Here is a 26,718-nt window from a genome sequence, read left to right as displayed (position 1 = left end):
TTGCATCTGGCGTCTCTTTAGCAAGCATAGGCAGAGAAGTGGACTGGCTTGGAGTGGTGGATTGGGGTCGGCCCCCTCCCTCTGTCCCTCCATCCCACACGCTCCTGTCGGGGAGGGGAGCGATGGGCAGTGGGATGATCTCTGCCACTGTGCGCTGACCTGCTGCAGATTAATGGGGCTGGAGGGAAGGACGCGCTCCCCCCCCTCCCCCCGCCACAGAGACCCCATGTCTGGGTCTCTGTGGCGCTCAACCTCTCCCAGGCATCCCATGCTATACTTTATTCTATCCATCACTATAGTCCCTATCCTCCTTCCTTATTCTATTCCTCTCCTGTCCCCCTCTCTCTCTCTCTCTGCAACTCTGCCCCGCCCCTTCTTTACCTTCCTCTGTTTTCTCCCTCTCCTCACTCGTTTGCTCATACCTCGTTTTCTCTCTTGCTGTCCCATCTCATTTCCCATCACTCTCTCTCTCTCTTTTGCCCTCTTTCTCTGCCCTGGGGATGCGGAGGGAATAGCACACCATGCCACAATGACATTCAGCACTGATGAAACACTGCATGTGCACCCCTTTTGGGCCCTGGTCAAAGTAGTGCACTATGTAGGGAATAGGGGGCCATTGAAGATGCTGACACTGTCTAGCTCTGCTTCCCCAAGGACACGCATGGGAATGCATGTATCCATCCAGATATTTAGTTTCTGATCCTACAGAGTAAGAGGGTGGCATTGAGCCATTCAGTGTTGGTATTAGGGCAACCAGTGATTCAGTGTAGAGGTCTTCACAGGTCCAAAAAGTTGGATCGGAAAGGAACTGACCTGGATTTCCTACAAGAACCCTAAACGGACCCGGTAAAAAAATAATAAAAAGAGACAATAAAATGTATCAGCTAAGTTTCCCTCTGGTTAATGTATTAGTTTAGGCATGCTATAATCAGCAACTTCCCCTAACCTAAAAGCTATAGTCTTTATGCAGAGCCGTGGTCAGGTCCACTAGGGTATATCCACTGTAAGGGAGTTAGACCTCTAATTCAGTGTCCCCTGGGTTGTTGGTGGTTTGGAATGGGTCTGGGTGAGAACACACACAAGTGTAGGTTGTTGCGAGTGTGTCGCTGTGGTTGTTTAGATGCAGTCATCTCATACACACAGGGCAGTGTCCCTCACACACACACATTTCTTAGAAGTATCTGATTCCCTGGTTTTCTAGTGGAGCTGCACTGGGCAGAGCAGGCAGCTAGCCCCACGCTCGACAGCGGTGCGGTGTGAGGATCTGGGAAGCTGAATAGTGGTGTACACATTTAGAATGGCAAGAATAGAAACATTCAGCTCGGGCTGGCGCTCGGCTCTAGATGCCATGGCGCTCTCCCTTGCCTATTTTTAAACGAGTTTTAACTACGTTTTCCACGTTTTGATGATTGTGGTGACTGTCTGCAGTGCTTACCATTCTAATGAAAAAACACATCTTCAGTACTTAAGAAAATAATTATGCTAATTTGTTATGAAAGAGCAACAAGGAGAATGCAGGGTATAAGTAATGGAATATGTTATGTGATATGTGATTAATTGAAAGCTTGCAATTCAGACCCTCTGCTTCCCAACACTTGCCCGACCTTTGTCTGACACTCCACAGAAATAATATTAGGGGAGGTGACATGCATTGCCTTTGCCCTAAATGATCTGAATGGGTAATGATTTGAGTCTTATAAATGATCGAGAGGCCTGGCCTGGAGGGAATACACCTTCAGCATGGCATGGGCTGCTGGTTAAGGTGGACCGAGGCAACCGAGCAGAGCCACCTCCAGTAGCAGGCCATGCAAGGTTCTATCCATCCCAGAGCCTCCTTAAGAGTGTGTGTGTGGGGGATGTGACAGAAGTCCCTGAAAGCATTCCTCTCTCACCTCTTTCGAGATGCGTTCAGACATTCAACTGCTCTCCTCTTCTCCTCCACCATCTATCTATCTCTCTCTGCATTGAGAGCTCACTATTGGCCAGTTCAGCTCTGATGTGAGCTGCTAGACTGCAGCATCACAGTAGTTATGTACTCAGTAGGATGAACTGAACACATTGGAGGATAGAGGTTTCAGTATGCAGGTCAGGATAAAGGGCCTGTCATTAAACCATTTTAGAGCCGTGCACTATTTAGGGAATAGGGTGCCATTTGAGACGAAGACATATTCCCTCAGTATACCACATGAGATGCTTCTCTAGATATGAGGTTTTGTCTTCGTCTCAAATGGCACCCTATTCCCAAAATAGTGTACAACATTTTTGCCAGGGTCCATAGAGCTATATAGAGATTAGGGTGCCATTTGGGATGCAGACTACATACAGTATACAGTATATTCAAAACTCCTTTCCTCACTTTAGAGAATCAGTATGCCTGCCTGCTGAGGTGCAGCAGATCGTACCAGACATGGCCACAATGGGGCGCTCTAGACTACTCCCACTGCTGTGCTAGAAAATTCTACACCGGTACCTTCTATCAAGCCTACATGTGTGGGGGGGGGGGGGGGATACGTCAGTAATATGACAGTCTGTGTGTCCCCCAAATGGCTCCCTATATTGTGCAGTGCTTTTGACATAGTGCACTATATAGGGAATGCGGTGCCATTTGGAACACAAGCTTAGATTCAACAGCTCCGCTGTATGTGTGGAGAGATTGTGTGTTTGCAGAATATGATTGATGATCAAAATGGTTGTGACGATGGTGTTTGAGATCATTGGTAAGTTAAGTGTTCAGTGTGTGAGATGTGGGCTCAATGTTGAGTTCAGACTTTTAAAAAGCAGTTACATTACATGAGGATCACTTTCAAACAGATCACTGCACTATGTATTTCTTTTATTGAACCTTTATTTAACTAGGCTAGTCAGTTAGGAACAATTTCTTACTTACAATTACAGCCAACCGGGGAACTGTGGGTTAACTGCCTTGTTCAGGGGCAGAATGACAGATCTTTACCTTGTCAGCTCAGGGATTTGATCTAGCAACCTTTTGGTTACTGGCCAAACGCTCTAACCACTAGGCTACCTGCAGCCCCATATATATATACCTGGCTATAAACAAATTCCACACACCAGTTAGCGGATCACCATTTACCTAGTAACAAATTGATCATAGATGCCCAATTTGAGGCTTACCCACAAGCCCTGTGTAAGTCATGCTCTGCAGCCTATTCCTATAGTGCCAGACAGTATCTCCTCTACAGTGTTGTTAAACAGAGGTTGCGTCCCAAATGGCACCCTATCCCCTTTAAACTACACTACTTTTGACCAGACCCCTATAGGCCCTGGTCAAAAGTAGTGCACTAGATAAGGAATATGGTGCCATTTGGAAGGCAGCCACTGTTTTTGCGTTCGTGTAGAGCCTGTCCGCCTCCACTGGCGGCGCGGGGGGTAAATGGACTCTTGTGTGAACAGGTAGAGAAGACTTTATTAACCACTCAGCAGTCTGTGACCCGGAAAACCCAAATTACCACAACTCCTGTCTGCGCTGGGCCGCAGGGCCGTGGGCGCGTTAAGAGCCCCCTAATCGTCCCCAGATGTAATGGGAGGCCTGCTCTTAATCTACACACAGGAGCGAGGCTTCACTTCCACTTGTTTTTTTATTTAACCGGACCCGGCTCTGAGTCTGGATAGGCCCCTTTTAATATACTGTTGTAGAAGGTGCTTTAACATGGTCTTCTCTGGGATCAGTTAAGTATGCGTGGGGCTGTAAATATGGATCTGGGGATGCCTCACAAACATTCCCCTATTCCCTAAATGGTGCACTACTTTTGATCAGGCACCTATGAGCCCTGGTCAAAAGTAGTGCACTACATAGGGGTTATGGTGCCATTTTGGGACGTTCCCTGAATGTAAAGCAATAGCGTTTTATTAAAAGTAGAGTGCAGCATTAGTTTGGGTGATTTTATAGAGAAGGCACTGTAGTAGCTACATTTGATATTTGAGGTAACGTAGTGAGGCTGCAGCAACACTGGTTGTGGGGAGACTGCAGTGTCTGCGTGGTTTCACTCTATGTTCCAAGATTGCATCCCAAATGGCACCCTATTCAATAGTGCACCGCTTTTGACCAGGGCCCATACCAGCTCAGTGGCCTTGTGGGGTAGTGTCCGACCTGAGATTGCAGGGTTGGGGTTTTGACCCCCAGTCAAGTCATACCACAGACCCCAAAAATGGGACCCAATGCCTCTCTGCTTGGCACTCAGCATTAAGGTTAAGGTTTGGGGTACCAATCTGTCGAACGCTACAGAAACAGGAGATTGGCCCATAGGGCAGGACGAGCCTTTCTGGCTCGTGCAAGGCTGCCTACTTGTTTAACATAGGACTCTGGTCATGGGCTCTGGCCATTTGGAACTGGGCCCAAGTGATTCATTCAACTGATGTCATTTTTTAGAATGAGCTTGTTTTGCTGACCCTTCTTAGCCTTACTCAATTCCTAGGCAGTGTGAAAAGCCTTAGGAGAACTTGGCAAAAATCACAGCTTTGTATGAATAAAAACGGTAACATGGCTGTTTTTGTTCATCACTTCTCTCTCCTCCATCTGTGTGTGTTTTCTCACAGGGCATTAAGTCACGGGTTCTAGAGACCTTTGTGATGCTCTTCCTCCTCGGACTGCTCATCCTAGGAATTGTCTGGGTGGCGTCCGCGCTCATCGACAATGACGCAGCCAGTATGGAGTCACTCTATGGTAAGGCTATGGGGATTTGTGTGTCACAAATGGCACACTATTCCCTATTTAGTGCACTACATTTTACCAGAGCTCTATGGGCATTGGTCAAAATTAGTGGACTATGTAGGGAATAGGGTGGCATTTGGGATGCAACCTCTGTTTTCTAGCTGTGTGGTTTGATGTACTGTACCAATCAAAAGTTTGGACACAGCTAATTATTCATGGGTTTTTCTTTATTTTTCTTTTACAATTTTCTACATTGTAGAATAATAGTGAAGACATCAAAACTGTGAAATAACACATGGAGTTATGTAGTAACCAAAAGTGTTAAACAAATCAAAATATATTTTATATTTGAGATTCTTCAAAGTAGCCACCCTTTGGTGATACACAGAAGGTAGCCCTATTTGGTAAAATGACAAGAACAACTCAAATAAGAAAAAAATGACAGTCCATCAATACTTTAAGACATGAAGGTCAGTCAATCTGGAAAATGACAACTTTCACTCAACCTTAACCCAAATGAGATCGTTTGGTATGAGTTGGACTGCAAAGTGAAGGAAAAGCGGCCAACAAATGCTCAGCATATGTGGCTCTCCTTCAAGACTGTTCAAAAAGCATTCCAGGTGAAGGTGGTTGAGAGAATACCATGAGTGTGCAAAGCTGTCATCATGGCAAATGGTGGCTACTTTGAAGAATCTAAAATATATTTAGATTTAACACTTTTTGTGGTTACTACATGATTCCGTATGTGTTGTTTCATACTGTTGATGTCTTCACTATTCTACAATGTAGAAAATAGTAAAAATAAAGAAAAACCCTTGAATGGGTAGGTGTGTCTGAACTTTTGACTGGTACTGTATTTGTTCAGCTTTAACTAACATTTCATCCCTTTTCCTTCAGATCTCTGGGAATTCTACTTACCATACCTCTACTCCTGTATATCTCTGATGGGGGGACTGCTCCTCCTGAGTGAGTATTGTTGTTGAATCAATAGGAACATAATAAATTTAATATGATCTTGATTCATGTGCAGGAGGTTCAGTAACACTTTTGATAGGGGCCTAAACTGTACAAGTGTACCAAGTTTCATGATTTTAAGAAAAAGTGTATGGGGTGGGGGGGATCACATATGGCTTGGACAAGAAGGTCATTTGTGTTGTAATCCCTAGGTCCCTAATATGCTGGAACTGTTTTGGTTGTGTCTCGCCACTTGTAACTTCTTTATCACCAGTGTGTACTCCTGTGGGCCTGTCCAGAATGTTCACAGTCATGGGCCAGTTACTAGTCAAACCAACCGTGAGTGCTAACTTCCATTCCATGCTCTACCTCAAACGCCTTCATTGTGTTTTATAAGCGCCAGATGCCAGCCAAATAGCTGGCATACTAACCCTCATATGACTGGCTACCTAATTGACTTTAGCAAATTGCAGTACAGCAGATGCCACATTCAATTTTAAAGTGCGAGCATGCCCCTCCACTGCCTGGCACCTTTTTTTTATTACGCTGGCTACTTCAGATTTTTGTGAACACATTGCTACATGTATTTATGTGTACTGTAAATATTTTAGTGACTTTATACGTTTGACCGACATGGACTTCTAGCTTTCCTCTGTCTGACTCTGAAATGGGTCATTTCTGCTATTAACATGTGCGACTTGTGGACACGAGGACTACAAACATGTCACCAACTCATCCACCCATCTGTTACTCTCCGGCCCCACTTCGGACCTTATTATAACCCATTTTGTCCCCTCAGATCCTGGAGGACCTGGATGAGCAGATTTACTGCGTTACTTTGCAAGAGGAAGCCCTTCAGAGGAGATTGAACGGTACGTTGTCAGTAGATCCTCGCCCACAATTGCACCCTATTTATATTTAGTGCGCTACTTTTGACCAGAGCTAGGGCTGTGAGGCAGCCAAATGACAACGTTCACTGTAATGACCGTTTGAATCGCGAAAACGACACACATTTTCTCTTATCAGCTCCTGACTACATGTGCTGCCATAGAAATGGAATGAATAGAAGTTCAATGTTTCCCCTATATGCATTTAGAATGCGCACCGACGCTGCACACCCACATTTTTTTTTAAATTAATTTTCCGGTTTGGAAAAGGCTTTCAGTGTAACCTTAAATGACTAAAACCATACTGAAAATATGTAAAACAGATACTTTAACATTTTTATTTAACCTTTAGTCATGTAAGATCAAATTCTAATTTACCATGACTGCCTATTGGGGAACAGTGGGTGAACTGCCTTGTTCAGGGGCAGAACGACAGATTTTTACCTTGTCAGCTCGGGGATTCGATCCAGCAACCTTTCGGTTACTGGCCCAAAGCCCTAACCACTAGGCTACCTGCCGCCCCTTTACCCATATATTTTTTATAATATAATCTTTGAGAACTACAAAACCTAATAAATGCAAGCTAGACAGTCAAGGAGAGGAAAAAAACAAGAATTTAGGAGTGTTTTTGGCATGACTGGATTACTGACGTGGCACGCAGGGCACATGCCCAGAGGACCCGATTGGGGGCCAAATGGGTTTTGTTATAATGTTTGAGCATAAGAACAGAATGGCAATAAACGCCCATTACCCGACCCCAACAGGACCATCATCTATCCCTCTTTTTGATCCAGAAAAACCTTCTCTGTTGGTCGAGATTTGGCTGTGAGCCAATGGGGTAACCGAGGTAACCAGAAGTTGATTTCCTCACAGGCGGGCAGGGCCGAGATGTTCTATTTTTGTATCGACTGGGACTATGAGTTTACCTGTGAAATTACCAGGGTTAGAGGTTCCAAGCCTGTTCTATTCATTCTATTTCTATGGTTGCTACTGCTATAGGGTGGGGTGCATTGCCTAGGCAACCAAAGACTTGTTTGCTACAACGCCTTGTTTGTTTTAGCAAGGAGCAATAAAGTTTCATCACGTTGTTAAGAGTCCATGTTACCGCAGAAAGGGACTCAACCGCACGAATGCCCGGCCATCCTACCTTCAGTCAGCTGTTCGTCCCCCCCCATGACCGTCTGTTATACGGTAATTGTGCGAGCCCTAACCAGAGCTCTATGGTAATGCGCTATCAGCTATAGGGAATAGAGTGCCATTTCGGACACAGACCAGGAAATGTGTTGGCACATTACAAGGAGATGACTGCACAATAGCAGAGGTGCATAAAGATGGCGGCCCCCATGCACTTACCACAAATTCCTAGTTTTTGCTCAGTTCGCCATATTGTACGTTGCTCTCCATTACTCTTTTTTTTGTATGGTCGTTAGCAAAGCTCAATTTCAAGATGCCGGCAATTTGGCATTTATTGGCACTTTGAACCATATCGCACGCTATAGTTTTAAAACTCAGTGGATAGTGCTAAAAACTGATGTCCTGTCGTCTTTATGCACGTTCGCCATTGGGTCGTGATGGAGCGCTCCTGCACTGGAACCAATTAGCATTGACAAATCAGCCTCCCCACTCCACCCCTCTTTTTCTCGTTCTCATTTGCTCCCTTCTCTCTCTCGTCCCCTCTCTTCCCCCAACAACTCTCTATTTCCCTGTCCTCTCTCTCTCCCCCTCTTTTTCTCTCTCGTCTTTTCTCTCTCTCTCTCGCTCTCTTTTTCTCTTTCTTTCCCTCGCTCGCTTTCTTTCCCTCCCTCGCTCGCTCTCTCTTTCACTTTTTCTAAAGGACAAGCTGCAGCTGCCATTGTCAGAGACCATAAATTACATTGGTGGAGAGTTTTAGAGTCAATTTAAGAACACGGCACACTGCCTTCCACTGGCACTACTGGCCAGGCGATTTCCTCATTTGATCTCTGGCCCCAGACTAGTAATGACAGGCCCCTCATTAGGAGGGAATTGAAATGGTCTTGGAGAGTAACTGTGTCTCAAATGGCACATAGGGCTCTGGTCAAAAACAGTGCACTGTGTAGCGAACAGGGTGCCATTTGGGACGCATACTGTATTTATTTCTGATGGTGGTGTAGTAGATGTTGGTGAAACATGTTGATAGACTACTACTAACTAGGCCAGGGATGGGCAACTGGCGGCGGCCCCCCTTTTTTGTAGGCCCGTGAATCAATTTCCCAAGACCCCAAAAAATGGTTTTTAAAAAATAATAATTTTGGTACTCGGGATCTCAACTTATTGTTGAATGTTAGAATAGTAGAATACACAAGGTGCCATTTCGAAATTTGGTTGTGCATCAGCAGTTTTTCACTCAATTAGCCCATGTCAGCTAAACATTTTTAGATTGGTAAATTAGTCTAGCAGCCAGCTATCTAAACGTACATTACCAACAGGGTTATCATTGATTTTGTTAGTCGCTCTCACTCATATCATGCTAGAGACTGCAAACATGCCTCTCCACCAAATGTGTAGAACTACAGGAAATAAGCTGTAAAATTGCACATTTTTTCTCTCCACCCCATGTCAAAATGTGTAGATGTGCAGCATTATTGCTTTACAACTGCAAAATCTTCTCTACTCCCCATGGTTTAAAGGAAATGAACTAAAACTAAAAAGAAATGTTATTTGCTGTCAAGAGGGCCGCTAAAATGTTTTACTTGCAAAATACACTATTTGTCAACCTGCGTTGCCTTTTATCTACCTACGGCCACTGTTCCCAAATTCCTTCTTTTAGTGTTGAAGAATCCCACAAAGCAGGAAGTATTTGGGGCGCCCGCCAAACATACTTTAATATCAAGTGAAGCACGCAACAAAGTGTACAGATGCAAGTAAATAAAGAGGATGAGTGTCTTTACAAACCAGGGAGGTACGGAAGATTGCTTGTGCTGATAGTTCTGTTTTCAAACGCTACGCCGGTGCTCCTCTCAATAGGTCTGCTATTGAGCGGTTTGGTTTCCTAGGGCTTATGCCAAATGCTGGTGCTTTGAACACCTGATAAAATAAGTGTAATCTGTTCCTTATCACCGGGACGAGGGTTTGATGTCGCCGTGAGTTGAACACAATAACCCCACTCCACGACTTCTCCAGTCCACCGGGGCGGCGCGGCCTGGCCTAACTCCACCGCTCTCCCGTGGTGGAGAGAGCGAGAGCTAAGCAGCTGGGAGAATAGCTATCGCTCAGACGCTAAGTAGCGAGATCCGTGTCGCCTTATCGGGAATCCCAGGAATGTTTTTTTTTTTTCACCACACACACACTTGGGTGTAACTCGAAGGGTATGAGTGGAGGGTGAGGTTCCCTCTGATCTTTTCGAGAAGGAGGAAGAGGTTCAGGGATAGTTCACAGGACACACTCCACAAGCGCCCAATGTCCTCCTCGCTTGGCTTGTGTCCTCTGCATCCCTCGCCTGCCCGGCCGTAGATTAGACCTGTCTCATTACACTTTGTTTATGTTTGCTGTTTTGGATTAACGAGACCGATCAATGGATTGGATTGATGTATATTTACTCTTCAGGGTTTTGAGTTTGCATCTCTTCTCTGTGCAATTACATCCCAAATAGCATTTAGGATTTGGTTGTTTGCTTTAGATGAGCAGGAGCGGTGGGTTATTCCGGCTGAGTGGCCGTGTGTGTGTGTGTGTGTGTGTGTGTGTGTGTGTGTGCGTGTGCGTGTGCGTTTACTCTGCGAGAGGTTTGATAGGACCATATGAACCGCAAGGAGACGCGCAGTGACACGCTCATTACAATATCAGATCTGGCTAGCCTAGCCAGTGATGGGGAGCAAGCTTGTCCTTTTGAAAATGCACAGTGTTGCATGATTTATCTGCATATGTAATTCGTGTCAGGAGAATTGACATTATGCATAGTTTTACATTGGCCTGACAGAATGATGTGTCCGGAGCCCCCTCCACCAGGTGTCCCTGTTTGTTTGCTATGCTGTAGCCTATTTCATTGAGAGTCTAGCTATGTCCCTGTTGTCTCTCCTTCCTCCCAAAGTATGCACTTGTTCACATCCCTTGACTGAAAGGAAATGACTGGTATAAGAAATATGGCCGAAACATTTAGCCCATGCCTCCACCGATCCAATGATTTTAGATTTGTGGGAAGGAGCGAACAAATGCACACTTCAGGAGAAAAGGAGATATTATTGGGACGTGTTCTTTTGTTAAGTTACTGCAGTTTGGTGCATTGAGATAAATTTAAGTGTGTTGGTCATTTTAGGAAATGGATTATGCAAAGTTAGGCTACATTTGATATTGTCCAATGTCACAAAATGTCTTCATAATGGATTAAGATATCCAATTATCTCTCTTTTGACGGTCTTTCCCCCGATACTTCTGGCCTTTTCTGAAAAGTGTCAATGCCTGGGTCTATGTAGTTCACGGTGTTCTATAGTGAGTGACAGGGATGGTTTCGATTTTTGACCTTATGCCACATCTTCAGACGCAGTAGCTAATTAGGTGAGAGGGCAACGTAACAATGGCCCTATGCTAATGTAAAGGCCTTGCACCAGAGCTAGTCCAGTATTCCAACTCCAGTCCAGGGTTGTGTCCAAAAGCAGGGCCTCTGGACGAAAAAAGTGCACTATATAGGGAATAGGGTACCATTTGGGATGCTGCTCAGACATGAGCTAAGCTGCTGTCTTAGTTGAGGCTCGCTAGCCCCTCTGGTTCCCTCTGTGTGTTTCGCGGCAGCAGCAGCGTGCTCTGGTCCAGATGCTATGCGGCACGATGACCTTGCCAACGCCTCCGTCCGTCGCCTCCGCATGCTGCTTAGCATAATGTTAGGTGACGTAATCGCTAAACTATGGTGAAGGTTGGAGAGGAGAAGTTTCATTATTTTCGGCAGCAGTAGCAGCGTCGGTACGTGCAGGAACACTGGAACTTTTTGGGGGACTGCTGTCTCCTCTGCTGCCAGTACATTAATATATCTTGCTTTTGCTTGAAGGATGTCACTTCTTAAAATGCTATTCTTCACTTTTCCTTTATCGTCTGCATTGTTGTTGTTTTTTATCATGTAATGATTTTGTTCTTGGTTGGTGGTCAGATAATTTGATGTTCCTAATAATAGTCATGGCTAGTTGGAGCTTTTTGTAAATATTATTTTTATTTCACCTTTATTTGACCAGGTAGGCCAGTTGAGAACAAGTTCTCATTTACAACTGCGACCTGGCTTGAAATTGATTTAGAGTCGGTGTAATAATAGGATTACTGTGATAAGGTGATGGCTGAGGATATTGTTTTGCATACGTTCTCCAGATAGATGGGATGTCTTGTGGCTGAACAGTCACGGTGCCCCTCAGGACTCGATGTTGGGTCCGACTCAATTCTCAAATCACGTCCTGTTGAACTGCTCGTGACATTTCCTGTTGCATTGTGACTGCATTTGGTTTGAGGGTTCAAAGTTTCCCCAACTGCGTTCCTGGGACAGGTATTAGGCAGGGCACAGACAGGATCCACTCTGGGTTTTTTTTTCCCCTCCACCTACTCTATCCTTTTTTTTCTCTTTCTTGTTGTATCCCAAAGCCCATCCAGACAGGGTGTGTCATAATAGTTGGGGGGGGGGGGGGAGAAATATTTGATCAAAGTGATTGGTTCTTCACCCCTGTAACAAAGATGAAAGATCATCTTTTTATTGCACGCTAGTAACAGTGTGACACTGAACTAATTAGTCTTGATCTGCCAATCACCCCAGGGGATGCAAATGGATACTCTTCCACTTGGCTTTGAGGGCTCCAACCTGTACGTCAAGGCTGGAAGGAAAACAGAGTAAAACAGATCAATTAGCCTTAAATGAGCTGCCCTTGTGGTTTTCCTGGAGAATCCCTCGCTGTCTTCTCCCTAGCCCCGGGAACCAGTTGGAGCATGCACCCGTTCGCTCGCTAGACAGCATTGACACGGGAGATTATTTTTACTTGTTTGGGAGACCACATTGTTATGTACAAAGCAGGATTACCCGTTCAGATGGGATTTCTTAATAAAATAGGAGAAATGCCATAAAGGTTGAGGGTTGACAATACAGAAGTAGTCATGCTTTTTTATTAGAGGCTTTAGTGCAACCTTTCTGGAGAAAGAACTGCACTTACGTGAGCAGTGACTGAAAATGCTTTATTTACCTGTTAAAGGGAGACCCCTTGCCATGACTATTAATTATTGTTGAACATTAATCACGTGTAGCTAATCGAACTGTCTGTTTAGCCTCCCTGTTTTTACAGAATTAACAAATATACCTTTTCAGTTATTTGGCAGATACTTGGCAGTCGAATCACAATGACTACGTGGTGCGTGAGTGAGTGAAGTGTAAAGGTAAGTTAAAAGCTTGATAAAATGCCATTCCTGAGACCCTTATTTGATGTTGTGTGTGTCCCCCCCCCCCCCCCCCCCTCTTGTCCGCAGGGTCGACATCTCACTCTCATTCCCAAGGAAGTGCTCATCGACTCAACAAAGAATTGGACATTGTCCGAGATCAGAGGAATAAACTGGGTGAGTTGTTGGTGCCGCATTATGCTTTCTCAGATTATAATGTGTATGGACAGATGCTGTCTTTCGGGACTTTGAATTTTCCATTGAAACATATGCAAAGAGGTAGGCTTTTCAGATATTGCTGAGAGCCAGCGAGCCTTTCTTTTCCCTCTCGGTCTTATTTCTTAATTTGGACACGTCCCAAAGCATTTCTGCCCGATAATTATTATTTTCCATCCTTTTTAGGATATTATAAATGAGGTACAATGGGTGCGCGCCAAGGCTTTTGGGGGTTGGGAGGGGGAGATGAGGCCACAAAGGCACTTAGGATATTGGACAAGATGCAAACTTTATATTGTGCCCAGCCTTTTAGTGATGTCATTAATTTAGCAGGAGGGTGCATATAGAGTGCGCCTTGGCAAACGTCACAGGCCGCCCAGCCTGGCACATGGGGAGGGAGAGAGATTGGGGGGGGGGCGAGAGAGAGAGAAGGATGGAGGGCAAGTCAGTCAAGCTAGTCATAAGGACACTGGACCACAGTGTTGTAATGTCCTTTCTGAAATCCCTTTATATCACATGTCCTTTACTGTCCTTGGCCCACGCTGTGGTGTACTCTTCCGTCAGTCTTCAGAAGCTATCACTGCTGACATAATACTATTATAAGGCAGATTCTCAATGCGTAGAACGATTTAAACGATAGAGACCTATTCTCTGTAACCATCTATTTGTGTCAGAACAAGAAGGCAGATCGGTAGCGGCGCTGTCTGTCATCCTTTAACAGGTAGACCTATAAATCAAGCTGTTCATTTTAATCTCAGTTTTCTGTTTCATCTGTACTCCGTTATTGTTTCTATATAGCGAAGATAGACTAATTAAAGAGGAAGACTGATTTATGGTCTCTCTGATGAGAGAGCAGATAATGTTGGTGCCCACACTCACGATATGTTTTACCAAACCAAGTTGTACTAACTCTAGAAATAAACCCTGAAGCCATGAGGTTTCACGACTCACTTTTGATATATTAATGAAACGGTTTAGGAAAACAAACAGTCTTTAATATCGTAAGTGATTCACTCTATTGATTTGAGGTATTGGTCGTATTTGCCTAAATGGTTAGAATCCCAAACTCAATGAATGTGGTGGTTTCCCAACTCAGACCTCTCTCCCCATCTCTTTCTTTGTCTTTCTTTCTCATCCCCTCTTTCTCGCACTGTCCCCCCACCCTCTTTCATTCTCTCTCCTACCTTCCCATCTTCCCTCCCCTAGAGAGGAGGAAGAAAGCCTCTGCATGGGAAAAGAACCTGCTCTACCCCATTGTGATGTTAATACTACTCACAGGGACGGTGAGTATTCAGATTGATACTGCTGCAGCCAGTCACTCCCACTAAAGCCCCCCCCCTGTTTCCCAATGGCATATGAAGCATAAAGCCTTGGTGGCTGCTGGGGAGTTTTCCCTGGTCAGCTTAGTTTGCAATCTCAAATAGCACCCTATTCTCTATGTAGTGCACTCCTTTTGTCCAGAGCCCTGTGGCACCCTATCGTTTGCCGTGTTAATGTTAAGACTTCTATGAATGGTGGGTGGAGGAATCAAGCGCAGAGAGCAGGTAGTTCCGTACGTGGGATCTTTTATTCCAATGACAGTGGAAAAACGGACATGCAAAACACAAGGAGGCATGAAACAACCCTTCCAAACAAACAGGACTAAAACTGTCCGGAAAAATAGAGATCACAATAATCAACCAACACCATAAAACAGAGAACAAGCCCGCACAATAACCAGCGGGCCTAGTGCCCTTAAATAGCCTACAAACAAAACTAAACTCAAAACAGGTGTAACCAATTAGACCCAACTAACAGAAACAAAAGGAAAGGGAATCGATGGCAGCTAATAGGCCGGCGACGACGACCGCCGAGCGCTGCCCGAACAGGAAGAGGCACCATCTTCGGCGGGATTCGTGACAGTTAAAGAAAAGGCTCCGCTAAATATTCACACCGCTGAAGCAGCTGGGCTTTCGATTGAATCCATCCATGTAGAGTAATCTGCCTCTTTTAACATGCTCCTGTTATACAGCCTCAGTGTGGAACTGCTTACAGAATAGGTTTGCAGAGTACAGAGAAACAAACCCATGATTAGTTCCTTCTTGTCTTTTGATTTTGATCTTTTTAGCTAAATTCCTCTGTTTCTCAACTCTCCTCCTCCTCCTCTCTAGACCATCTCAGTCCTACTGGTGGCGCTGAATATCCTCTATCTGCTGGTGGATGAGACTGCCATGCCAAAGGGATCAGAGGTAGGCTATAATGGCGAGAGAGACTTACTTCCTGTTCCCCTTATGAACAGATTCACATCAGGGGCCGTTTCTTTTTTATACAAGCCCTAACGCACGCACACACAGGTAAATCCGGAGCGAGGCAGCTACTGAACTAGACCGCTGCGAAGGTGCTTGGCAGTCGTCGGGGATATAAATCAAATTCCGGATATGCTCAGGTGCATGTTGGAAAGAAAGCTCTGGGCCAGATGTTTATCATAGCAGAGCTGGCCTGGATGCCTTTTTTGTCGTGCTGCTGCTCATTGAAAGTCATTTCACAGTGGCATGCAGATGAAATGTGTGATGTCCGCAGCAGGTGAAATAAGCTGCTTTACCCTCTGTGTGTGTGTGTTTGGGGGGGGGGGGGGGTTCAGTCAGTAGCGCTGTGTGGACCAGGCAGACCAGGTGAACTCCTGTTATGTGTCTGACTGGAGGTCCTAATACTCTTGCATGTAATGTACTTCCTTAATCTCTTTATCTCGTTTCATCTGCTACAAACGAAGTGTGTGTGTGTGTACGCGCGTTCGCTCGTCTCTTGTGTGTTTGTGTGTGTTTTCCTTTCGTATGACTAAGGTAACAAAAGGTATCTTCTTTCTGCCTAATTTCTCAGCTCGTCTTACGGGCGACCGTCCGCCCTCCTTCTCGACATTCCAATTGAGGAGATATTTTCTTTGGCATGACGCATTGCAGAAAATCCCCCAAATTATGCTTGTCATGCAGCTTGATTCCTGCCTCCCGCCTCCCCCTGACAGCCACAGCACAGCTAAATGGTTTACGCGTTTGATGAGCTGGAAGGATGCCGCGCCTCTGATCTCACATTGCTAAGGCGACCGGGGGGGGGGGGCATTCGTGTGTCCTAACAGTCAATCATTACGGATATCATACCCATCTAACCAACTTAACAGGGATGGCTGGTGCATTGCAATGCCCTCTCAGCTACTATGCACTCTCTGAGAGAGGAGCGAGGGGGCCGAGAGAGAGGGGGAGAGGAGGGGAAGAGGGAGCAAGGGAGGGAGGGATGACTGGGCCAGGTAGGTGAGAAAGGGAGAGAGAAGGGAAAGCGAGGGGTAGGGCCAATGGGCTCCAGACTGTGGGGAAAGTCAACTGAGGGCCATTCTAGATAGAGCTGTAGGGCTGGGAGCAGAACGGAGCAATGGAGAGGAACTGTAGATGTTTGTTTATCCCTCCCTCCCTCCTACACAACACTGCATGGCACTCGGCATACTCAGTACTACAGGGCTACTGCTGCTCCAACCTCCAGCCTCCTCTATCTCTCTCCCTGACTCACAGCCAGACAGGAGGGGAGGAGAGGAGGTGCACCAGTCAGAGGACAGGGCTTTTTACAGCTTGATGAACAGGCGTTAAGAGGACTTATACAACCGTGTTATTGCCAGCTCATCCCCTGTAGGTGCTGATCTTGGGTCAATTTGGCATTTTACCCCGCTAATGGTTAAGGTTAGGATTGGAGGATGGGAAGCTGATCCTAGATCCGTACCTAGGGGATCCTCTGAACCTTTGACTGATGACATTCGGTTCCTTCTCAATCTGTGGCTTTGCAAAACAAAGAAATGATAAGGGGGGGATCCACGGTGAGTATTTTTTTTCTTCTGTTATTATCCGTCACTGAAACTATGTGAGGTAAATCAAAGCGTGACGGAGGAGGACGGGACACGCCTGAAGGGCCTGGCTGGGTGTGACGCTCTCCATACGACCTCGCCGGCACACAGGTGTTGCTCCTCGCTAATCCCAGAAGCAACAGACACGGTGTGTCTGAATGAGCCAGGCTGCGAGGAACACCAACCCTAGCAGCCCTCCACCCTGCCACTGGAATGAAAAGGAGACCAGATTGAAAGGTGGCTTAATGAGAAAGCTGCCACACGCCCACCCACCTGTCACCTTAACATGTTAATATCTTCCCAAAATGGCAGAAACGTAACACTGAAGAGTTGACCTTTCCCATGACATGGTCACATGCATTACACAACCCCTCCCACTCCACTATTAATAAATGACATCAGATGCTGTGTGCTAATTCACTGAGAAAGAGGGCTCTACAGAGACCGTTGCAGAAAAAGGTGTGAAACTACACTTTCCTTTTTATTTTCTCTTTCTTTGCCGTGTGTGTGTGTGTGTGTGTGTGTGTTTGTTGAAAGTGACCTGTACAAGTGTGTTTTTGTCAGTATTAATGCAGCTGGAGCTAGCTCCTAGATATTGACGACCGGTGCCGTTTTTAACTTGACAGAAGTGCAACCCTCTGTACAACGTGTCCCTGTGCTGCTGTGCCATAGCATGGATCTCTCCAACAGAGAGCATGCATCCCAAATGGCATCCTGTTCCCTTTTCTAGCGCTCCACTTTTGAACAGGGCCAATGGGGCCCGGCTCAAAAGTAGTGCGCTGTATAGGGAATACGGGGTGCCGTTTGGGACGCGGCCGACGTCCTCTGCTGCGAGTCGCTCCAACACAGAGCAAGCAGGTCACTGATCCTCTTTTGGATTGAAGTGAAAAGTAGTTCATGTAAACAGCTAGGGTGCCAAGTCTTACAAAAGCAAATGTTTATCACTCAAACAAAACACAGATGCCGAGACTATTGGCGTAATATATAGATGTCTCTTTTCCCCGCACGAACTTCAATTGGGCAGGGCAGAAAACATCTGGCGTGTTTGCTGAAGCGTTTTTTAATTTATTTGTATTTGTTATTGGCATGCATTCACGTTCTCCACTTTTTACCGTAAGCACTTCTGTGCCTTGCTGCTTGTCTCAACACCTGTTTGCATATGGTGTGATGGACAGTGATTTGAAAAGGGAGTCTTTTCTCTCTTTCATCTCTTTCCATCCATTACTGAGCCGGTTGGAGTCTGTTGAAAGGGAAACTTCGACTTGTGCCGAGTTTTAGGTAGGCTAGTGGTTAAGAGTGTTGGGCAAGTAACTGAAAGGTTGCTGGTTCGAATCCCAGGGCCGATTTAGGTGAAAATCTGTTGATGTGCCCATGAGCAAGGCACTTAACCCTAATTGCTCCTGTAAGTCACTCTGGATAAGAGCGTCTGCTAAATGACTAACCTGTAATGTAAATGTTTTAACTTTTCTTTTTTTTTTGTAATCACATACTTACAGATTACAGAACCTAGCTAAGTTTTTAACTTTTGTCATATAAAATCATTCTATTCAGGATTTATTTGCACTGTTAAACAAAAAAAAACTATTTTGGTGTTCTTCTGATGACACACAAACAAATGAGAGATCCTCATTTTGAATGTTGATTTGATTTGTGGTTTAGCCTTTTGGCCTCTGGAACACATACCACTGCAGAATGGGGTTGAATCGAGCCCACTGCTATTTCAGCACACTCTGTCTCCTCCTATATTTCCTCTCCTTGTCTCCTTTCCTGTCCTGTTCTCTATCCACAATAAATCAAGAGGAGTGTGACTGCCCCCCTTCCTTAACAAGACAACAACAACAAAACCCCCTCTTCCTCTGTCATTCCAGGATCGGGGGCTTGGGAACACCTCGCTGTCCACATTTGGACTGGTCCAGGCTGTCGTCGACATCATCCTCATGTTGTATCCTTTCAATGATCCCTCTGCTCTGGGGCCATATGAAGTGTCTGAGTAGGAGTTACCGATCTAGGATCAAGTCCTCTGTCAATGTATTATTTTTTATTGGGATAAAAAAAATGCAAGACTGATCCTATTTCAGCAGTCCTACTCTGTGACATTTGGTACATATGGCCCTTGCTCCATGGTGATACGAGTGACATTCCCAGGGCCAGTGGTGTTTACTTACTTAAGACCTTGCTTAGTCTGACATTTTCCGGGACATTCTGTTGTGTTTCGTCACATTCTTCCTTGGTGAAAAGGTGCCAACTGGCCACTTAAAATGTCAACAAATGTCCGAATCAAGACGCTTTGGATTTCTTGTCCTTGATTCCCTACCAGCTACTTGATGGTGTCCTCAGTTGTCGGCTTCTACAGCTTGCGAGTGTTTGAAGGCCTCACTCCCAGGAAAGACGACACGACCATGACAACGGTAAATGCACACACACAGCGGTGATGATATATTGAGACCTTGTGTTTCATCCTCTTCAGCCCCCCGCCTCCAGTCCTCCGTCTGAATGGTTCAGTTCATCTCCCACCCAATATTTGTTTGTGAGTTGCGTAAAACATTCGCTTCTTTTCTTGTACATCAGCGAGGGGTGGGTGGGGGTGGTTGTGTGTGTTGTGGGGGGGCTGGTTGTGTGCTCTGTTTGGCACACGGGGGCAGCCATTCACTTAGTAATGAACGGGGGGAACGGTGAGGCTTGTTAACGAGCCATGGCGATTCAGTGAAAGGACTTGAAAGCCACAAAAGAGCAGAATCTGGTAATGAGCATCTTCAGAACTACTAATTGCACAATATGTGTGGAATCCATTTACTGTGAAGAGGTTGTGTGTGTGTGTGTGTGTGTGTGTGTGTGTGTGTGTGTGTGTGTGTGTGTACATCTGTATGTGTGTGTGTGTACACAGTGTCTTGTTAAGGTAATCACGCCCTCAGTTCTCACACTCAATGGTTTCATCATGGCCTATCTATGTGTTAATGGTTTTCATCAGTTAAGGTTCTATACCTGCTGACTCTAACTCTCTGCGACTCCCTCCATGTAGATCATTGGTTGCTGTGTGTCCATCCTGGTGCTGAGTTCAGCCCTGCCAGTCATGTCCAGAACACTTGGTGAGTCTCTCCTAGCTTTTATCCATATTTTATAATTTTCTTTCCCAAATGGCACTCTATTCCCTATGAGCCCTGGTCAAAGTAGTGCACTACATAGGGAATATGGTGCCATTTTAGATGCTACCTTTGTGAAATTCATAGATGTCAAAATCAATCTATTCAACCCATGGATTGAACACGTAGTAGATGGAATGAATAGGTGAGCACTGATGTTCGGTGAACATTTCGGGAGTGCTTTTGTGAGAAACTAATTGGAGGGCAGAGATGGAGGGAGGCAAGGTGAATCCCCCCCCCACTCACAGACCGTTAAGGTTAACAAGTTAAATTCCTTTCTAGTTTGCCATAGCGATTTAAGAAGAGAATGGAGCAAGAGTGGGAGAAAATGACATGATAGCAGCGGCATAACAATGGCACTAATAAACACGTAGGGAGCAGACACAGCTGTTCAAATAGCACCATTGCGTGTGTGTGTGTGTGTGTGTGTGTGTGTGTGTGTTGGCTTACAGTGAGTCAGAGAGCTTTACAAAATACCAAAGGTTCTGCTCTGTGACACTGAATAGATGAAAAGGAATAAATGAATGCCCCCCCTCAGCCAAAGGAGAAAGACGTGGGGAGAGGGAGTGTGTATGCTTGTGTAATGTGTGTGTCAATGATATGGGAGAGGTAAACTCTTTTAGTGTTACCGTTCTGCTATTTTGTGAAGATATTAACATGGCAAACTGTGTGTGTGTGTGTGTGTGTGTGTGTGTGTGTGTGTGTGTGTGTGTGTGTGTGTGTGTGTGTGTGTGTGTGTGTGTGTGTGTGTGTGTGTGTGTGTGTGTGTGTGTGTGTGTGTGTGTGTGTGTGTGTGTGTGGCTCAGTCAGTAGAGCATGGCGCTTGCAACGCCAAGCGTCGTGGGTTCGATTCCCGCTGGGGCCACCCATATGTAAAAGTAGTGGCCCTAGCCGACTTGTAAGTCGCTTTGGACAAAAGCGTCTGCTAAATGGGATATATTATTATTATATTATTATTATTGTGTGTGTAAACCAGAGAGCATGATTGATGTAGCAAAATAAGTCAGATTACTTGGGTTTCAACTGTTTAAAATACTTTATGTACCTGTTTGTGCTTGCCTGGCTTAATAAACCAATAGAAAAGTCCCAAAACTGTAAACCCTGCCCATCTGGCACTCAAGCAAACGCTCAAAGTATTTGAACGCATGTCTGAGAGAAATAAACTGCACAGAGTTGAGGGGCTGTAGGAGATCCTGGGGCTAATGTTACCCGCTGCTTGTACAGTAGTCCTGTCGGCCATGTTTTATTTAAGCTTCTCTTGAAGGAGGGCCATGGGACCTGTAATGCTACTGAAATGGGAGTGCTCGTTTCTCAGTGGCAGCAACGTCGGGGTTAGTTAGGGTGCAGACAAGGGTAAAAGTCCAATGAACACACTTTATTTGGGGGGGGCTAAAAGAGGCTAGGCTTTACAGGTGGACCAGTTATCGAAGTGTGTGTGTTTTGAAAGCATCCGAGTGGTTGTAAGTCGCTCTGGATAAGAGCGTCTGCTAAATGACTTAAATGTAAATGTATAGGATGCGTCCCAAATGGCACCGCATTCCCTACATAGTGCACTACTTTAAACCATGGGGGACATTTGGGGGACCCCACCCCCATCGCTCCCACCGAGAAGTTATTTTCTCCCCTGGATGTTTGTGTAAATTTCGTCTGCAGTGTCCCCAAAAAACACAGTAAGATACTGCAGCAGAGAGGACTTGGGTCACTACTGTCAGCCTGGCTGCTGTTCCTGGGATAATACACGGTGGCTGGGCTCTGCTCAAATGTAGTGCTCTATATAGGGTATAGGGTGCCATTTGGGATACACCCTACCAGAGTATAAACCATCTCAGAAAATGATCATTTATTACATAGATGCAATTCTAGATGGTCATTTATCATTCCTTATCTGAAGTCGAATTAATACATAGGTCACCATTCTCGCAAATTAGTGGATGAATGATCAGAATGAATCAGCAAATGTAATCACCCACAACGGCTTCCATCTTACTTGGAATGGATTGTGAGACATGTTGGATATCACTTGGCCCACATACACACAGTGATACATAATGATACATTCTGCAAATGGTGATGAGAAAAACTGGCTGAAGTGAATCGGGTGATCGGAGGAAGACAGGTTCTTCTATGAGAGGTTACGTCATCTCTAGACACACAACATATTGGCAGCATCCCAAATGGCACCATATTCCCTACAAAGTGCACTTCCTTTGACCAGAGCCCTATGGGCCCTTGGGACGTAAGCATAGTTTCCCCTTCTGCTAACGGGGCCATTCCAAAGGCCCCCAAAAACTTTACTATCTAACAGCTCCAAATACCAAACCAAGATCAAAATGTTTTGCATTAGAAATTAATTAGGCTTGACCGGTGTGGCAAGGTGTATTGACTGCCATCTCTCCAACCTGTCTGCCTCTCTTTTACAAGCAACTTGTTTCAAGGCCCTTGATGCTTGCCAACTGCTTAGAGGCTGTAAATACATCTTTCCAGATACCAAATTGATTGCCACGCAGCAGTTTCGCAGGCATTACCGAAGGGGGGAGGGGGGGGAGGGGGATCCAAGAACATTACCTCACACTGTGAGCTATGCCAGTTTATGAAGTGACTGGTTGGTTCATGTATTGATATTGGGTAGGCTTGTCGTGGTCTTACTTCGAAAGGTGGGCTGCATGAACTGTTATTTAGTTCACACGGGTAGAGAACATTGAAAGCACAGGAATGAATGAGTTCCACTGCTTCGGACTATAAGAGTGAAGACTATTTACAACTGACGTGTTTTAATCCACCTCAGGGTAGGTTATCCTGTCACTTTTTTGAGTACATTTCTTTTGACGGCAGCAAAACCCTTGACTACTGAGATGAGTCTGGGTTTGCGTCCCAAATGGCACCCTATTCCCTTGCGTAGTGCACTTCTTCTGGCCAGGGCTCAAGTCAAAAGTAGTGCATTATATAGGTAATAAGATGCCATTTGGGACCGAGATGTTATTGTACTGGCCGGGGCTGGTGGAACATTCTGGAAGGTTCTAGAAGAAGCAGCAGCCCATGATAAATAAATAGGAAAACAATAGGGTGTTGACGCCTCTGCATGCAGCGTGTGATCTGCCATGACAGATTGTTTGAAATTGGAAAACCCGCTCAGGTCTGGCGGAGTCCCAGCGTGGCTGTAAAAGGCTCTGGCCCCACTAGAGAAACGAGGGATTAGCAACTCTGTTCTGTCTCTGTCAATGCTAGAGAGATGGATGGGTGGAGCAGTAGAGACAACCTCCCAATGCATTGAAACTGTTTGCAGCACGTCTCCACATTAGTTCCTCCTCAGTAACTGCAGAAGTGTGCGTAGCTAAATAGTGGACAGGATGAGGTGGCTACTGGGCCATATTGAAGTAGCTTTTGTGAAGTTCTGATGAATTTCAGACATGGTTTTGTTTACGATGTGTGTGATTCATACGAAGCATACACTGGGACAAGACATTGAGTGAATGGCTCTGACTGGCCTGAAACTGAGGATTCCCTCTCGCAGGGGGGAGGTCAGGCCCGCCCGCCATGACTTGTACAAGCGGTCTTGGCAACACCGGAAACCTACAAGATTCTGCTTGTACAACAACAGTTGACTCAGGTGTATGTGCAGGTGACTGTGGTCCCATTGATACCCATGTTGCCTGGGGTGTGGCTCATTTCTGTATTTTTTTTGTTCCACTCGATTTTTGCACGCTAACAAATTGTCTATACAGTCCCACTAACAAAACACTTTCCTATGAAAGGAATATTAGTAATCTGCCAAATGTCAGACAATGAAGATGACTTTATCTCAGGAAGAGCGGCATTGGCCGCTAAATCATTTATATAAAGGGTTTGGCTATTTTGGTTTTATTTTCGTCCGTCCTGGATCCGGCAATGCCTGAGCATCTTAGTATACAGTGTACATCAAATGGTTTTTGGGTATAAGCGCTTCTTTCAATTTGGCCTTTCTTTCCTGTTGAAAGAGTCAGGCTATTGAAGAGACGCTTTTCAAAGTGCCTCAACTGCCGACAGAACAGACATTCTTAAATAGTTAATTTGCTGAAGCAGTAGTGGAAAGGGGAAGGGTTTGTGATTATTAACACAACTCTTGTCTTGCCAAAGGTGTTTGGAAAAAGGAACATGTATACTTAGCGTCTGTCATTGGGAAATAATCCAAGCTCACTTTTTTTGTAACATTTTTGTGCCCCATGCTCGATTGCTCTTGGTTTTCAGTCCACAGTGTCAGATCATGTAATGCTGCTGGTCACTGCCTCAATGGGAATCAGAGAATATTGATAGGTCTACATTACTTAGACCACAGGGGCTGCTGAGGGGCTCATAAATCATGGCTGGAATGGAGTAAATGGAATGGTATCAAACCCAAGGAAACCATGTGTTTGAGTTCGTTATCGTTGCATCGATTCCGTTCCAGCCATTCCTATGAGGCCGTCCTGCCCAATTAAGTTGCCACCAAACTCCTGTGACTTAGATAATTCAACCAGGGGTTAGAGCTGGTGTGTTGTGTTGTGAAATGATCCGTGCTTGAAGTAAAATAAAAACATAATAAACTATGGTCCGGTATTTCTAAATGATCATGATATAGTTATATGAATTGTTTTGCGTTATAATCCACTCAAATAGTAAAATATTGAATCTGCTGTTCTTTTATTTAACATCTTCACAGGTATCACCAGGTTTGACCTTCTCGGAGACTTCGGGAGATTCAATTGGCTGGGAAACTTCTATATCGTCCTGTCGTACAACTTGCTATTTGCCGTGGTAACTACTCTCTGCCTAGTCCGGAAGTTTACCTCAGCGGTCCGAGAGGAACTCTTGAAAGCATTAGGTAACATTTTTATATTCATATACTTATGTTCATGTCAAACAAAGCTGAAATGACGTTATTACTGTTTCATTGAGTTACCGACATTCTTAAAGAATGCATTGCTATATACAATAATAAAGCCTTATCATAGATTACTACAGACAACGAGGACAATCGGAGAATATTGTTTTCAACAATTGATGAAAGCGCACTCTATGCTTTTGAAATCCTCCACCTGTACAGTCTTTTAGATTTGAGTACTGCTTTTAATACCTTTGACTATAAGATATTGGTCAAACTGGCATTTAATATGGAGTTGGTCCCCCCTTTGCTGCTATAACAGCCACCTCTATTCTGGGAAGGCTTTCCACTATATGTTGGAACATTGCTGCGGGAACTTGCTTCCATTCAGCCACAAGCATTAGTAAGGTTGTGCATTGATGTTGGGCGTTTAGGCCTGGCTCGCAATTGGCAGTTCAATTCATCCCAAAGGTGTTCGATGGGGTTGAGGTCAGGGGTCTGTGCAGGCCCGTCAAGTTCTTCCACACCGATCTCGACAAACCATTTCTGTATGGTATAATAATGCTAATATCGGTGTCATGATGTGAATGAGATTTGTTCCACAAATGCTAAAACTTTAGTGCCAGAGAAATTAAACCAACGCATCTTTTGCAGGCATACCTCATATATTGTAAGCAAACCCAATATGTAATTTGGGTGAACTATCCGGGGCAGCAGGGTAGCCTAGTGGTTAAGAGCGTTGGACTAGTAACAAGTAGCAAGTTCGAATCCCTGAGCTTACAAGGTACAAATCTGTCGTTCTGCCCCTGAACAGGCAGTTAACCCACTGTTCCTAGGCCGTAATTGAAAATAAGAATTTGTTCTTAACTGACTTGCCTAGTTAAATAAAGGTAAAATAAAAAGCCAGGTAATCTAACCAAATTAAATTGTATTGGTCACATACACAAGTTTAGTAGATGTTATTGCAGGTGTAGTGAAATGCTTGTGTTTCTAGCTCCAACAGTGCAGTAATATCTAACAAGTTCACAACAATAGACACAATACACACAAATCTAAAGTAAAGGAATGGAATTAAGAATCTATAAATACTTGGATGAGCAATGTCGGAGCGGCATAGACTAATACACATTAGAATAGAATACAGTATATACATATGAGATGAGTAATGCAAAATATGTAAGTGACTAGTGTTCCATTATTAAAGTGGCCAGTGATTTCAAGTCTATGTATATAGGGCTGCAGCCTCAAATGTGCAAGTGATGGCTATTTAACAGTCCGATGGCCTTGAGATAGAAGCTTCTGGATGATAACGGGGTGAACGGGCTGTGGCTCGGGTGGTTGTTCACCTTGATTATCCTTTTGGCCTTCCTGTGACAGGTGCTGTAGGTGTCTTGGAGGGCAGGTCGTTTGCCCCCGGTGATGTGTTCGGCAGACCGTACACCACCCTCTGGAGTGCTGTGCCGTTGCCTTACCAGGCGGTGATACAGCTCTCAATTCTGCATCTGTAAAAGTTTGAGTGTTTTAAGTGCCAAGCCAAATTTCTTCAGCCTCCTGAGGTTGAAGAGGCCCTTTTGTGCCTTCTTCACCACATTGTCTGTGTTGGTGGAGCATTTCAGGTTGTCAGTTATGTGTATGCCAGGGAGCTTGAAGCTTTCCTCCTTCTCCACTGCGGTCCCGTCAAAATGTGGATGGGGGGGTGGTGCTCCCTCTACTGTTTCCTGAAGTCCATGATCAGCTCCTTTGTTTTGTTGATGTTGAGCGAGAGGATATTTTCCTGGCACCACTCTCCCAGGGCCCTC

The 26,718-nt window shown here is 45.1% G+C and overlaps 1 protein-coding gene across 3 annotated transcripts in view; it reads left to right on the top strand.

The window, feature by feature from the left end:
* Nucleotides 1-26,718, top strand: part of LOC135522597 (limb region 1 protein homolog) — a 62,523-nt gene that overhangs the window by 26,963 nt on the left and 8,842 nt on the right. For all 3 annotated transcript variants that reach the window (XM_064949022.1, XM_064949021.1, XM_064949023.1), the window contains 11 exons: nucleotides 4,555-4,681; nucleotides 5,567-5,635; nucleotides 5,898-5,962; nucleotides 6,423-6,495; nucleotides 12,955-13,041; nucleotides 14,287-14,363; nucleotides 15,231-15,308; nucleotides 18,811-18,884; nucleotides 19,260-19,350; nucleotides 19,962-20,028; nucleotides 24,758-24,919. In XM_064949022.1, the coding sequence (XP_064805094.1) occupies nucleotides 4,555-4,681; nucleotides 5,567-5,635; nucleotides 5,898-5,962; nucleotides 6,423-6,495; nucleotides 12,955-13,041; nucleotides 14,287-14,363; nucleotides 15,231-15,308; nucleotides 18,811-18,884; nucleotides 19,260-19,350; nucleotides 19,962-20,028; nucleotides 24,758-24,919 (970 nt within the window). The remainder of the gene's footprint in view (nucleotides 1-4,554; nucleotides 4,682-5,566; nucleotides 5,636-5,897; nucleotides 5,963-6,422; nucleotides 6,496-12,954; nucleotides 13,042-14,286; nucleotides 14,364-15,230; nucleotides 15,309-18,810; nucleotides 18,885-19,259; nucleotides 19,351-19,961; nucleotides 20,029-24,757; nucleotides 24,920-26,718) is intronic.

This window comes from Oncorhynchus masou, chromosome 30 (genome assembly GCF_036934945.1).
Source record: "Oncorhynchus masou masou isolate Uvic2021 chromosome 30, UVic_Omas_1.1, whole genome shotgun sequence".
NCBI classification, from domain to species: Eukaryota; Metazoa; Chordata; class Actinopteri; order Salmoniformes; family Salmonidae; genus Oncorhynchus; species Oncorhynchus masou.
This window is presented reverse-complemented; position numbering and strand designations above follow the sequence as displayed.